General features: G+C 35.5%; 2 protein-coding genes across 8 annotated transcripts in view; one reads left to right on the top strand and one right to left on the bottom strand.

Annotated features, from left to right (window-relative positions):
• FGFR1OP2 (FGFR1 oncogene partner 2) overlaps window positions 1-7768 on the top strand; it is a 31530-nt gene extending 23762 nt beyond the window's left edge. For 4 of the 6 annotated variants that reach the window (XM_078154993.1, XM_020965090.2, XM_078154991.1 and 1 more), the window contains 3 exons: window positions 1649-1762; window positions 4462-4575; window positions 6480-7768. In XM_078154993.1, the coding sequence (XP_078011119.1) occupies window positions 1649-1762; window positions 4462-4575; window positions 6480-6617 (366 nt within the window). In that variant the 3' untranslated portion in view covers window positions 6618-7768. Of the gene's footprint in view, window positions 1-1648; window positions 1772-4461; window positions 4576-6479 lie in introns of those variants that run through there. The other 2 variants (XM_020965091.2, XM_020965093.2) reach the window with 2 other exon arrangements.
• A 910-nt stretch (window positions 7769-8678) lies between these two features.
• Window positions 8679-15420, bottom strand: part of TM7SF3 (transmembrane 7 superfamily member 3) — a 41995-nt gene continuing 35253 nt past the window's right edge. For both annotated transcript variants that reach the window (XM_020965088.2, XM_020965087.2), the window contains 2 exons: window positions 14612-14774; window positions 8679-12635 (listed from right to left, as the gene is read on the bottom strand). In XM_020965088.2, the coding sequence (XP_020820747.1) occupies window positions 12373-12635; window positions 14612-14774 (426 nt within the window). In that variant the 3' untranslated portion in view covers window positions 8679-12372. The remainder of the gene's footprint in view (window positions 12636-14611; window positions 14775-15420) is intronic.

Genomic DNA, 15420 nt, shown 5'->3' with positions numbered 1-15420 from the left:
GCATAGTTCTGAAAATGTTTGCAATAGCACTAAGACAAAAAAGAAACAACAGACAAAAAGGAGGCCAACTGTTTTTGTCCTGTTGGCAGAGGACAAGAGAGTTGACTGAGAAAATCCTAGGAAGTCAGCAAAGAAACTAATTGAAACAATAGCAGCATTAAATCACAGGCTACAAAATAAACTGATAATCAATAGCAATTCTGTTTAGTAATAACAAAAGCCAGTTAAAATATTAATGATTAAATTCATCCTAACTGGGTTGCTATCTAAACTATGCAACAATTGACTGAATAAAAGTTGTCTTTTATACTTTTCATGGCATTTAAAATATAAGTAATGATTATTGGAATGTCTTTTTAACTATCTGAATTACTAAACTATAGCATTAAAGGCATTAATTTAAAGTATTTCCTTGTTTTTTGGAAATAACTTTGTGCGCTTAGAGTAAGAATTGCTATTACCAAATGATTGGCCATTAGTTAGTTTTTTGGGCCACAAGGGGAAAAGGTCTGTGAAAGTCCTCTGTGTCACCGAAGGGGATACTCAGATTGAAGAAGTTATAATTTTTTTGCATTTATGAGGCTGAAGATTGGAAGAATGCAAAACCTAAAAGCCAAGGAGTGCTTAGTCTTAATAGCTTTAAAACCCCATATGTAGTTCTTTAGATAATCTGTATCACAGGAATAATTAATAAATAAATAAATATTTAATTCAATAAAACAATAAATTGAATAAACTTGCAAAATCTAGAATGGTACAATGCAAAATATTATCTAAATGTAATCCTTGGAAATTCAAGTAGCATTCTTACTGGACATAAAAATCCAACTGTTGCCAAATAAGGTAGTGCTAAAAGCATATAATGTTTACATTAGAAAAGGTTAGTGGTGAGTCAGCGTGAAATTATTGATAAGAAAAATGTAATTCCTATGAAGTCCCAAAATACCTTACATTTTAGAAATGACATATCTTTTGAAATATTTCTACCCCAGGACAATAAAATTTTTACTTGTCTGGAAAAAAAACAAGCAACCAATCCTAACAAAGACTCTGCTGAAATCTGAGATGCTAGACTTCCTAGTCCCATCCAATAGTGACTATAAAAGAAATAGGTTGAACTGAGATTGTACCACTTACCCTGATCTCTTTTTTAACAATTAGACATTATTTTTTAGTACTCTTAAACCTTCCTTTCACAATGCAGAGCTACTCATCCAAAGACCTGATATCAGTCTTCTATAATAATTAATTATTTCCTTTCTTGTTTTTAATTCTAACTAATACATATTGATGTTTTGTGATTTTGATTTTTACCCAAAAGGAACAACTTTTAAAATATCATAATTGCAGCATTTTGGAACAAGCAATCCCTCCCTTAGGGCTACACTCTGCTATAAATATATGTGCCCACAATTAAGTTTTTGAGCACATATTTTGATGTTAAGTGGGAAGCTGGGAAGGGCTGATTTTTTAGCCTAAATAATGACTAATTTTTAATCCTTTTTTTTAACCAATGTCTTTTTTGGAATTCTTTAAAAAAATTTTTTTCAAGTAATAAAGCAATTGGCTAACACGCATGAACTAACTCATTCAATTTTTAAATTACGGATCATATCCGTATTAACATTATGATGACTCTGTACTACAGATTGACATGGTACACCGTCACAGCCCTGAAGGAATCTTCCTTGGTGCACCTCGACGAATCCTTGAAGCATCTCAACATGGACTGGAGAGAAGGCACTTGGAAGCCAATCTGAATGTACACTAATAAAACAATTGACTTTGGGGGATTGGTTGGAGAGGGGGGGTGCCAATGTTTGATGTTTTTAACTTTTAACATTGGATTTTAAAATAATGAAATTGCCAAATTACTAAAAATTAATTAATAAAATATGCTTGTGACTGCCAAACAGAAGCATGAAAGTGCAGAGTATAGCCCCCCACTCTCATTCATTCTCATGATATAATGTGTACCATGTATTGCAGAACACAGCATATTAGATTTAAGGTTATATAGCATAAAGTAGAATGAGCCTTCCGTTTCTTTGCTTTTGTTGACTGTTGCTGCATAAAATTTTAGAAGTTTTTGTTTTTTAAGAACTGTTGATTAAAGTCTTGTTTTTGTACTTATGGGACATCAAAGGAATCATTTTCTTGACAATAATTTAAGCTGATTTATCAAATAGTTTTGTGAATCAAATAATGTGCATTGAGGGATAATTAAGAAGTTAAAAATCATTATTTTAGGATTCTTAGGTTGCTTTTCTACATTTCATAAGGTCACAGTTAGATAAAGTGTTTCTTCCATTGTGTCTTAAATCTGTTGCTTCAAGGTCAGGTGTGTCATGCCTTTAAATTAAGTAGAAGGTCCTAGAGATTATAAAGGATTGATGTAAGGGACTGAGGAATTCATTGTCTTGTAGGGACTCATAACTTTTCCCCTTATTTTTAAAATCACTATTAAAAGCAGAAGTGTTGCCTTTCATGCCTATTAAAAGGCCTGAAAGGCCTGTGGCATTTTCTTTAAAGATTTAAGTATTTATTTACAGACCATAAGTTGTACTGCCATCTTGAATTTCTCTGGTTTCTAGCCTCTAAAGTTCTTAACTCCTGTAATTTTAAGTTTGGTATAGTCTGATTACTTTCTAGGACAATTCAGTGTTACTAAGTGCTTGAGGTATTATTAGTATACAGTTGTATTTAGAAGTGGGGAAATTTGACTGGGGTTTAGAAATGTGCTCTACATAAATTTTCCTTGTAATAGAACTTGCTGTGGCAGAATTTGGAATGTAGCATATTATCTTTCATGCTTCTATTTGTTTTTTGGTTTTTTGGTGAGTCAATTGGGGTTAAGTGACTTGCCCAGAGTGACACACAGCTGGTGAGTGTTATGTGTCTGAGGCCTGATTTGAACTCAGGTCCACTTAAGGGTGCCTAGCTGCTCCCTCATGCTTCCATTTGGAAGCTGAAGTATTTCCCTCACATGGGCTCACCTTGAAATTCAGAGTAGGTAGGTTTGATGAAATAAACCTAAGAGTTAGTTACAGAAATGTTAGTTTGATTGCTGTTGTGGGTTTTCTGCCTCTACTTATTTGTGAATGTTACTTCATGTTTATTATCATAGAAGTACTTCCAGTTGTCTTTGTAAAAATATTGCATCCTTGGACAAGTTTTTCACGAAGTCATAATCAGAACCATCAATAACATTTTTTTTATGTGTAGCTTTTCCTACCAAACTAATGGATAAGCTTAGCCTACATTTTCAGTTGGCCAAAAAAGTCACATGATTGAGAATACTACAGATGTACCAATTTTCCTTATGTGTTCTGTCAGTTACTACAGCGGCTAACTAACATTTATATGGTACTTGTTGGTTATAAAATATTTATTAAATACATCATTTCATTTGACCTTCACAGTTCTAGGAGATGGTAATAAAAACATTCTCATTTTATAGAAAAAAGAAAACTGAAGCTTGGATTATTAATAATTAATAGCAGCTGACATGTAGCTGTATAAGGTTTACAAACCACTTTGTGTACATTATGTGTACATAAAGTATGTGTATGTAAGGTATTCATTTGAGCCTCCTAAAAACTCAGCTGTTTTAGGTAATGTCCTCCTTTTATAAATGAGGATTTAAAGCAGCGAGGTTAAGTAACTTGCCCCCCTAGTTATACAGCTACTAAGTTATACAGCTAAGATTTAATTAGAACTTATTATTTCAAGGCCAATATTCTTTCAACTTTACCACACTGCCTCTTGTAGTAGACATGGATCTTTGGGACCCTAGCTTAAATTTCCAGTTTAAAGTATAGCTTGTTTTAGAAGATAAATTATAATTCTTTTTTGGTTAACATTTTTAGTAAAATATTCCTTAATTGCCAATCAGAAATTTTAGTACATCAGAGTTATTCATAAGGAAAATGAATTATATCTGAAATTATGGCTTTTTCATTTTTAAGATATTGTGAACTAATTTGCTTCAATGTGATTATGAAAGTACAAATTTACAAACTGAATAATAAAAAAATTTGCAGAGAAAATCATACTTGGGGAAATAAAGGTAAAAGTAGGTGGTAGAATCTGTTTTAAGTATTTCTTACTTTTTCAATGAAATTAGTCCATTATGGTATTAGAAAGAAAAAACAGATTTGGTCTTTTTTTTGAATTAACAATGTAAAGAGGTATAAACAGGATGAAAATGTAATTCTTTAACCACTTTTTTTTTCAACCCAATTGAGTATGAGTTAAATGAGTTTGCTCTTTGTCTTCCATTAAAGTATATGCATTTTAACTTGACAGTGCTATAAACAAATATGTTTGACAACTTTTAGAATATAAATTTAATATGGGAACACAAAGTAGGGGGAGGCTCTGGAAATATTTTACATTAACTGAAGAAATAATATTGTGATCTGATAATTCTTTTTCCCTGTTCCCCCTCTTATTTTTAAGGAATTACAAGTACACGTGGACCAGATTACCGAAATGGCAGCAGTAATGAGGAAAGCTATTGAAATTGATGAGCAGCAAGGTTGCAAGGAGCAGGAACGAATTTTTCAACTTGAAGTAAGTTTTAAATTCTGAATATAACTTGAAATAGCCAGTGCTTAAATAAAAAAATTTTGTCAAGAGGGAGCAGTGTAATGTAGCACCTCTTTGGCTTTTGAAAAGTGGCGACTATGTTTCAGCTAGTGATGAAATCTAATTGATGTTTAGGGGTGAATAAGTCTTTTTGAATCTGAACAACTTAAGGGTGCCAGCTGTTTAGAAATGTGTTTTTGTACTCGAGTATGAAATATTTATATATTCTTCTCATATGGATGACAGTCATGATATGTTAAATACCTTTAAACATAGATCCTCTTCACTATATAAAAAGTTTATAAAGTCTTCCTGTTCCTGGTTTGGACCAGAAATTATTTGATAGACCAGTAGTAGTAATTAGTGATAGCTGATTTTAAAAACACCCCTGTTAAATTTCACCAGATCACTATACTTCATACACATTTAAGTTAGTATTTTCTTACATCATTTTTATAAGTTCTTCATTAATAGGCACAACATTCTTTCTAAATCTAATTACATTCTTTGCTGGGATATAAATGCTTTGGGAACTTAGTTTCTAGCTGCAGAAATATGAGCCATTGTTCTCGAATTCAGTGAATAAGTGTCTCATGGGAAAAAATCATTTTGAAACTAGTGTAGTTATTTGATGACAGATGGCCAAGTACGGTTTGTCTCTTTAATGAATAGCTATGTTCTTTATGCCACTAAAGCATAAAATAGGACTAACAAGGAAATGGTTAAGTCAGTCAATGAAAGGTTGAAGTAAAACTCTTGAAAATAAACATGACTGGGGCAGCTAGGTGGTGCGGTGGATAGAGCTCCAGCCTTGGAGCCAGGAGAACCTGAGTTCAAATGTGGCCTCAGCCACTTAACACTTACTAGCCATATGACCCAGGGCAAGTCACTTAACCCAGATTGCCTCACCAAAAAGCAAAATTAAAAAAAAAATCACTTTAAAAAAAAAAAAAGAAAATAATCATGACTAGAAAAGTTGACGTTTAAAGTTAACCACCAAATTTTCCACTAGTAACCAACATTGCTTTTACTAAAATTGCAAACTACCCAACAGCCTTTCTTTTCAAGCATTTGTGAGGGATTTCGAGGGAGGCAAAAAGAGTGGTTTCTTAGCACTATACTGTAGCTCAGTTTAAGAAAAATATTGGGAATTCTAAAACAGGTTCTAGTCCCAGGATAGGGTTATACAAGCATGTGCCCTTGAAACTCAAGTTTTTCTCAAAACGAGGGGGTTGGACACTATAATCTTTAAGTTCTTTTCAGATCTGAAATTAACATCATTTAAGAAATACGGTGCCATGGGAAAGAAAGTAGAAGTTATGGTAGGCAGTATACATTCCTCCTACCCCAGAAAAATACGTTCTCCTGAGGTAGGCTGGTAGCTCTGTATATTCTTTAGTGTACTCTTTTTATGTGGGATAGTTTGGCATTAATGGATAGAGGGGCTGGCCTTGGAATCAGAAGAATAGACTTTATTCACATAGAATTATGGGAGATGGAAGGGACCTTTGAAGGCATCTAGTCTAGCCCTGTCGTCTTGTATTTGAGGAAACTAAATCCTAAAAATGTGTTTTGACATTCTGGCTATATGGCCACAGATGGATAAGTCCCTTAACATTTCAAGGCTGTAGGCAGCTCTTTAAAACTGTAAGTTATAGGCATGTTACTAACTTGCATTGGTGGAGGAAGTTTATATAACAGTATACCTCTACTGATGAAATCACAATTCTAGACCAAAAATATGTGCATAATATTTTTGCATTTGTGAAATGTTTTTGATTGGTTACTTCTACATCACATTTCCTTTTTTTCCCCCAGAAACTTTACCTTTCATAGTACGCACCTTGATGTATGTGTGATATTTGATTTTGTTATTTATATTCTTATAGCAAGAAAACAAAGGCTTGAGAGAAATCCTTCAAATAACTCGAGAATCATTCCTGAGTCTCAAGAAAGATGATGCATCAGAGAGTACATCTTTGTCAGCATTGGTAACCAGCAGCGACTTGAGCCTGAGGAAGAGCTAAAGAACATGGAAAATCACTGAGCTTCTATTGCACAGCTCCTAATACGGAACCAGGGTTTACTTAAAAAATAGTTAATGAATTGAGCACCAGAAAAACCACAATCTTAAATCAGCCCTTCATTTCATTCTTTTTACATTATGTGTAGTACACTGGCAAATGACATTTTAAAAAGATGGTAGCAGAAGATCAATATTCGGTTGTCATTGACTTTGTTATTCCTATTAAAGTTTTTAATGGGAAAATGGAAACTTTAAGCCATTGTTATTAGATAAATTAAAGTTCTCATATATAGAAACTACTGATCGTACTAGGCCCCTGCCACACTGTTATTTTTCTTAACTTTTTTTATCCAAACATTAAATATATATACAGCTCTACATAAAATTTATGCAGTTATACCATTTTTTAAAAATCCACATTTTCTTAGCCTGGACTTAAAGAAAAGGGAGTGTGTCCATTCCTAAATTTGATCTCTATTTGATATGAAGGCCAGCAAATGGTATTGTATTTTACATGTACTGGGCCTGCCTTTACATTTCTTAAGAAATGCCTTTCAAAGATGTCGGGCTTATCCAAAAACTTTTAAAAGATTGATAACATTTTGGCTCTGTGGCATAGGCCATAAATTGTTCTTCAAGACAAGATCCTAAGAGGTGCTTTTGTTTTAGCCAGCAACATACCACAGTTGATCATGACATTTTGGGGAATAACTGTCTATAACTTACTGAAGGTGAAGAAATGTAGAAACTATCTTTTCAGTAATGAAAAAGAAAGCTATACTACTTTCTGAGAAAGAAAACCCTATAGAAGGCAAGATTATTCAGTAGGTTGAACTACTACTTTAGAGGGGGAAAGGTTAGGTTTGGATTCCTGAATAAATATTAATTTGGTCAGGTTTGTTTTCTGGTTGATTTTAGGAATATTAATCTATCCGTTACCCAGCTGTCTCAGTTGGAAGGCCTGATATAGCAAGCCAGGAATAGAGAGATTTGAAATGGGCAAAAAAAAAACAACCAATATTTATTTTAGCCTTGTTAATGGTAAACATCAACTTTCACCTGGTTTATAAAAAGAAACCTTTATTCCTTATGACGGCTTGTTTTTCTTATTAGATACCAACAGGAGCAAAGAAACTATAATTGTGGGTCTCTCTGAATCTGCCCTTGAGCTCATCTGTTCCCAATAACTTTCAGATTTTTTATGGCCATCACACTGAAACAAGTATTTGGGAATAGTTCATTTTCTTGGATTTTATAAAAACTGCAAATTATTTACTACCACTGTGGATTTTCAAAATAGACAACCAAGTAAAGAAGTAATTGAAATTTGGGCCGTTATTTAAATCAACAATATAGTAGAAACTAAGCTTTCTCAAATTAGCACAGATTGCAAGTTCCATTTAGATCCTCTGTTGAAATAATACTCAGCAGAATCTGTTAGTGTGCGAGGACTTACATATTGTTAAGAGCAAAAGCTACAGTTGTTTACTCAAATTTACCTCCCCAAACCCCAAACATTGGGTGTTTTTATTTAAAATAAAATAAAACTTTATTCCAGAGGCCTTACTGAAAATTTCCAATAAAAAAATATATACTTTTTTCCTTAAAACTGTTTGGTAACTGTCTTCTATCTTATTTTGATTAAGAAGCAGTACTTGACTTGGTGGCAGATTTCTCCAGATAATTTTGATTTTATCCCATTTAACTTAAGAAAATAAAACAAGCTGCACTGTTAAGATTTAGTATGTGGCAATCTTGAGGCAGCTATTATTAAAAAAATGCTTGATGGGTATTTTTGTAAATAAAGTTGTGATTTAATTTATCTCCTCTTGACCGTCATAGATATATTGTGTTTTCTGAGATTTAATTTTAGGGTTTTTCAGAGTGTCATTTTGTGTAATAAGTTTTCATCACATACGCATAATTTTTGTAATCCAGAAGCTTGAAATGTGTATTTGGAATGTGTACTGTATAATTTTATCAATAAAGATGATTGATAAAATTAGTATTATTTTTCCAATAACTTAAAAAAGAAATGCATAATTTTTCTTGTTCTCAAAGATTTGTCAGTCAAGCATTTTATTAAGAACATATACATGTGTATAGTCGTACAGTTCATAAAGGCATTCCTCACAACAAATTTGTGAAGTGGAGATGATCCTGAGGTTAGGTGCTGACATCTACACACCTCAGTAGTTAAAGTATCCCGGAAGTATAACTCACACCCTGGTCTACCATTCCAAATCCATCCCTCTGTGGATCAACCAACAAGTGTTAAGCACCCATTATGTGCCTGTCATTGTGCTAGGGATACAAGTACAAACAATGAAATAGTCCCTAATTGCAATAAGTTTACATTCCCAAGGTGAAGCCAACAAGTACATTTGTAGCAAAGTGGACAGAAATAAACGCCAACCATAGCAGGTAGGTTAGGTGGGAGAGCACTAGCATCCAGGGAGATCAAGAAAGGCTCTCTGCATGAAAATGGTGCCCAAGCTGTACCTTAAAGAAGAGAGGGATTCTGAGAGGGAGGGCATTCCAGACATAAGATTTGGCCAGAGTAATTACACAGAGAAAGGCTTGGATCATACGGTGCAGCAAGGGAAATGATGTCCTAGAAAGCCTAGCTGGGGCTAAGTTGTATAGACTTAAAAACTGAAGAGAGGAATTTCATTTCCAAAATTATAGAGGCAGCTAGGTGGTGCAGTGGGTAGAGCACCAGCCCTGGAGTCAGGAGGATCTGAGTTCAAATGTGACCTCAGACACAACACTCACTAGCTGGGCGACCCTGGGCAAGTCACTTAACCCCAACTGCCTTTAAAAAAAAAAAAAGATGAATAGAGCACTAGAGTCTTTCCAGCAGTTTCAGGGACTCTGCTTCCCAGTGAACCAGCCCTAGCCTAGAATATCTTCCAAGCTGAAATATGGCATGTTGGAGGGAGAGACTGCCCATTCCCATAGGTGTCCTACAAGTACCAATAAAGCAGGTTTACTAACACTAAAGCAGAGCCATGCTTACAAGCAGTCACACTGTGAAAAAGCAGGAAAGCCTTCCCGCTAAAATGAAAGAAAAAACCCATATCTGGTTACCTGGATTCCACAGGTGACCTCTTTCAGCCCCAAACCAGAACCATGTTCCACCTGTGCAACAAGATGGCCCAAGTTAAGTAGCTAGATATATACTACTGAACCTTCTGAAAGTAGGTATTTAATAAATGTTTATTGATTGTTTTTAGCACCCTCACACTAAAGTGTATTGTAACCTGCTGTCCCCAAACTGAATAGTGAATGATAGCCAAACAGACCCTATTTTAAAATAATTCCAAACTTGACAGTATTTTCAAGGTCAAGTCATGCCACCTAAAGACATGTATTGTAAAAAATGGCCTATAATATTCTTTCCTTGCCCTCAACATCAGTCAGCAGTCAAAGATTTCTTATTTATCAAAAAACCTAAATTCATATATGATAAGACAAAAGCCAGTTTTTACACTATAAATGAAAACAGGCAAAAAAAAAAAGTCTACCAATTTACTTACAAAAACCTTAAGTGCTATTTGCATAAACTGGAAGAAGAAACCTCTATTAGAGCATACTGAGTTTACTATGTATAATACTGGATGGATTTAAAATTTAAATACATTATCTAATTCACACTTTTCGTGAAGGGGGTAAGAATCCAGATATCAAGTTTCACAGTTAAATAAAGAACATGCTTTATTCTAATTTTTTTCTTCCAAAAATGGGAACAGATAAGGTAAATAGCCTGGAGTAGGGTTTTTGGAAGCACATATTTATTATAAAAAGATATACAAATTTCTGCTTTTGATTACTCACAAAATATTATGACAATCTGAAAGTTAAACAAAATGTGTTTTCTTCCTTAATTAAGTGCCCTACCCTTACAATCCCTAGCTAACAACAAACCTTGACTTTACAAATAAATATAAGTGGAAATGCATCCCATAGGCAAAGGCCACATGCTTAATGTAAAAAAGGGGAGGGGGAGGAGGGGCTTTTGAAGTGTAAATTGTTATCCCTGGGCCATAAAAGGTTTCAGAATTCTATATCTGAATGAGGTTCATTTAAATCCAAAAGGCCATTGCAATGAGGTGATGTTGGACAGTAGAGACAATTAGTACAAAAAACTCATTTATCTCTTTTTTTAAATTTTCCAAGACTATTTTTAAAGGTAGAAATTAAACAAAAACTATCCAATAAAGAAAACAGTACCACAAGGATGGTACTACGAAAACTGCTGAAAGCTGCACTGCTTCAAGCAGCAGTAGTTAACCCATACATAATCTTGTGCAAGAAATTCCAACTAATTTGAAATTCACACTGGTGAGTCAGTCTCCTGTCCATTATTATGGCAGAACTGGGACAAGAGGCCGGTTGGCTTTAGCAGTCCAGGGCATAGTGCCTTCTTGTGGCGGGAAAAAAAATGGCTCTCAGACTACAAAGGAATAAAACTCAAAGTTGGTTGTGTCCCAATGCTAATGATCTTCATTAAACATCAGCCACATCTTTAGGGTGTCACTGGATTTCACCCCCCCCCCTTCACTAAATTCACTTTCAACCACCCAGGTAACAAGAGCTTTGAGGAAGAGACTGTCAGGCAAGTTTTTATATATTTGTACCAACATAAGCTAATAAGTCACAGCATAACTTTGTATGATTTTGGGGAAAAAAAAGATGGAAGCTAAAGAGTGTAAATTCTTTTCTAAAAGAAAAAACAAAACCCATATGTTCTCAAACAACATTTGTTACAAGTTTTCAGTGTTATGCTGGAAATGCCCATAAAAAAGGCAACACTGGATGGACATTTATTTGGATTTTGAAAACTAAGTCATCAGGCTTTGTTATCTATACATTTTTATCTCTTTTGAGTCAGCTGAAACATCAGAGATGATGGTTCTAATTCAAGCCAAAAAGTAAAGGTTGCCTTTTCCACAATATAGTCTAATGAGAAAGAGTACAGACGTCTAATGAGAGAGAATAGGGAAGCTCATTCTTCATTACTGGTCAGCTTCTGATAATTAAATGATTTTTTCCTCATCCCTCTATATAGTCTCTAAAATTTAAAGTACACCCAGTACACTTTGTATGTACTGACAGTGGGTATATTTCAGGTCCCTAGACCTCCAGCAACCACAAATAAAGATTCAGTCTCAGATTTGCATAAACCACCACCACAATCGGACAAATTAAAAGAGAAAAAATTAAAGGGGTTTGGAGAAATATTAAGGGATTTCAAGAATGAAATGACAATGGGCCTTAGCATACATTTCTTCACTTCATATCCCCACCAGCCCACGTACTTTTCCTTCCTTATTACCTATATTTAATGGATTAAGCTGAACATTAAACTCAAAGCTCTCTTTTCAAATAATTTAAAAATGGGAAAATGCTTCCTTACCATCAACAGACATTTCCTGCCATCTCACTCATTCCACACCATTCCCGCCTCCAGACACTCTCCTCAACAGTGTGTAGACAAAACTGTAACTGCCTCTGAACACCACTTTATCATGAGAATGTCCTGAAGGCACGTCAAACCTTGTGAACAAGCACATGGAGACCTACACAGCCTAACACGCTATCCCAGGCAGTACATGCTGGCTGACCTTCAGACACTCTATGGATTTCCTAAGCAATCGAGGCATAGCACCATAGCTGACAGGCATTGCTTCAAACATTCACACCGATTTGGTCCTTCGGAGAAAAGGGAAGCAATGACAGGTCGCCTCCTCCATTCACAGTAGCAGAGGCGTTCTTTCTCCTGCTGCCTCCTCCCCTTGAAAGAACTGCTTCACCTGTGTTAATCTGTTATAGAGTCTCTCTCTTAGTGGACGAACATGGTAGCTGGGATCCAGAATGTTGGTGACTCTGCGTTCCCTTTCGCGCTTCCACATTTTATATGGGTGGGGAGGGAAAAACGGTCGTCCCCTCTCTCTCCGGATCTGTAATGTAATTCCACTCACTGCCAACATTCCCCAGATAGCCAGAATAACAAAGTCTATAAAATAAGAGAGACACAGAGTTCAAATTCATAGTTTAAAATCCAACAGATTTAAATTCAGTTTTCTCATCTGTAAAATGAGGATAATAATAACACTTCCCTCTCAGGTTCAAATGGATGAAATGAGATAATTGTAAAGCCCTTAGCACAGTGCCTACCTCGCACACAGTACTCGCTATATAAATGTTAACTATTATTATTACTGAGGCAGCTAGGTGGCACAGTGGATAGAGCAGCAGCCCTGTTCAAATGTGACCTCAGACACCTAACACTCACTAGCTGTGTAACTCTGCGCAAGTCACTTAACCCCAATTGCCTCAGCAAAAAAAAAATATATATTATTATTACATAATGCATTAATTTTTTTAATCTTTTGAACAGCTACCACTATAATGGTCAGTGACAAGGACATAGTTCTTAGGACACATTTTGCAGACACTGAAGGCAAATGTTAGGGTCCACCCCATTCTCGACCACTTTTATTGCTACCTAAGTGGATGGGAGTATAGGTCCCCATCACTGACAGCAATAGGTCTTTCTCACATCTTTTGAGTAGGTAAAAAGAAACAGAACGTAACCGATTCACTTTAATATTTGTTGTTTGTTATAACTTCTTGTAATTTGAAATAAATGAATTACATGGAGGTATGACTAGGATGGGGGTGGAAGAAAAGGTTTACAATGTGGACACTGCTTCAAAAACTATTTACGGAACACCTATTAAAGTCTCTGTTCATTTTTAAATCTCCCCATTCCAGTTCTCAGGTTCTCAGGCCCTTCCAAAGGCAAACCAAGAAAGAGGGTTAGACAAAGAAGTAACTGCTGGTATCCTAGAAAATCAGATAGATCCTAATTGTGCCTATATGCTATAGCACAGACGAGCCAATCAGAAGAAATAAAATAGCTAATAACTTAGTATTTATACAGCACTTCAAGGCTGGCAAAGTACTTTAAAAATATTATCTCATTTAAACTTCACAACTCTGAGAGGTATGTACTATTATTCCCATTTTTATAGATGAGGAAACTGAGACAAACAGATTTTAATTGACTTGCCCAGGGTCAAAGTAGAAAGTAACTGAGGCAGCATTTGAATGCAGCTCTTCCTGATTCCACCTTCAGAACTCTAGCCAGTATTTCTTGTTGTTCACTCATTTCAGTTATGTCCAATTCTTCATGACCCTATTTTGGGGTTTTCTTGGCAGAGATAATGGAGTGGTTTACCATTCCCTTCTCTAGTTCATTTTTACAGATGAGGAAATTCACACAAACAGGGTTAAGTGATTTGCCCAGGATCACACAGCTAGTAAGTGTCTGGGGCAGGATTTGAATTCATGAGAATGAATCTTCCTAATTCCAGGCCCAGTTCTCTATCTACTGCACTATCCACCTGCCTCTAATATATACTAACCAGTATACCATCTGAACTGAACTGAACTGAATACCAGGAGTAAAGAAAGGGAACCCACAGAAAAATAAGTCAGCTAGTTCCTATGCAAACAAACACCATAAATGGTTAATTTAACAAAAATGTACTAAGCATCTACTATGTGTAATACACCCTCAGAGCTCTATATGGAGCTGCTTTTATCTCTTACTTCCTCTTCCTAAAGTTGATTAGATCTTAACGGGGGGATGGGAGGGAGTGGCAGGGGTAGAGTGCAAAAATACTCAAACTGAACCCCACCACATGAATTTCAACTCTTTTCTCCCCAATGCCAAAAGTTACTGTTAACAATAAATTTCAAGGTCAAGTGTTTTGCAAATCTTAATGTGAACTGTTATTATAAACAGGCTGTGTTTGAAGGTGAAGGAGTTTCACCTCATCAAGTGCTTTCTTGTATTGTAGTTAGTTTTGAGCTGGCTGGAAACATTTACTTGAACTTAAAACTACACTAAGACTTTTGGGACAACCTGTATTATAGGTGCATGAGCACCGGCCACACCACTAGTCCCTTGGTTTAGACACTTACCATTAGTCTGAAAAGGCACGCTGGTGTAAGCTTTGTTGAAATCGGTGTTAACTGCTCTCTTAAGCACATTCAAAGTGATGTATGAAAGGCTAGTATAAAAATAGCTGTCAATGGCTAAGACCACGGAGTAGGAGCCAGTAATCCCACAAGCCAGTATGTTCAGCTACAAGAGATGATGTGAAAAACAGAGTCTTAGATTCCAACCTCCAAAGGAACATTGGCTCTCAGTCAAGTGCTAGCTACAGGAAGAGAGTCCTGTCTAACCCACAGAGGGTCACTGTAAGAAAGTCTTGAGACTTCAGCAAGGGTTATTGTCACCATGACAGACTGAGCTAAAAGCTTTAATCCACTTTACAAATTGCTTGCATCCTCATACTTGCTTGGACATATTCCGGCATCAATTCATTCAATAAATATTTATTCTGAATAAACCTTATTCTAAGATGATATTAACCTTGAGGGGGGACTGCAGTTTCCAGACAATTCCTATGTGGTATGGTGACTCAACCCCTTTTAATCAACTGCTTATTAAGTTATATAGTACCTTAAAGTTTACAAGACTGCCTCTTTATAACAATGCTGTGAGGCGGGTCATAATGTGTTTATCCATTTTATAGATGAGAAAACAGAGAGAGGTCAAAATGATTTGCAATTTCGATCATACACCAAACACCTTCTCCAATATGTCAAACTGAAAAAGGCCAAACTTTTGATAATGTTACTAAGCCACAGAATATCAGAGATTTGGAAGGTCCTCAGAGACCATCAAGTCTGACCTATACTTTACCAAAAATTGTTGTTGTTCAGTC

The sequence above is a fragment of the Phascolarctos cinereus genome, unplaced genomic scaffold (assembly GCF_003287225.1).
Source record: "Phascolarctos cinereus isolate Bilbo 61053 unplaced genomic scaffold, phaCin_HiC Scaffold_1;HRSCAF=81, whole genome shotgun sequence".
NCBI lineage: Eukaryota > Metazoa > Chordata > Mammalia > Diprotodontia > Phascolarctidae > Phascolarctos > Phascolarctos cinereus.
Note: the sequence above shows the minus strand (reverse complement) of the source record. Positions and strands in the feature narration are given on the sequence as shown.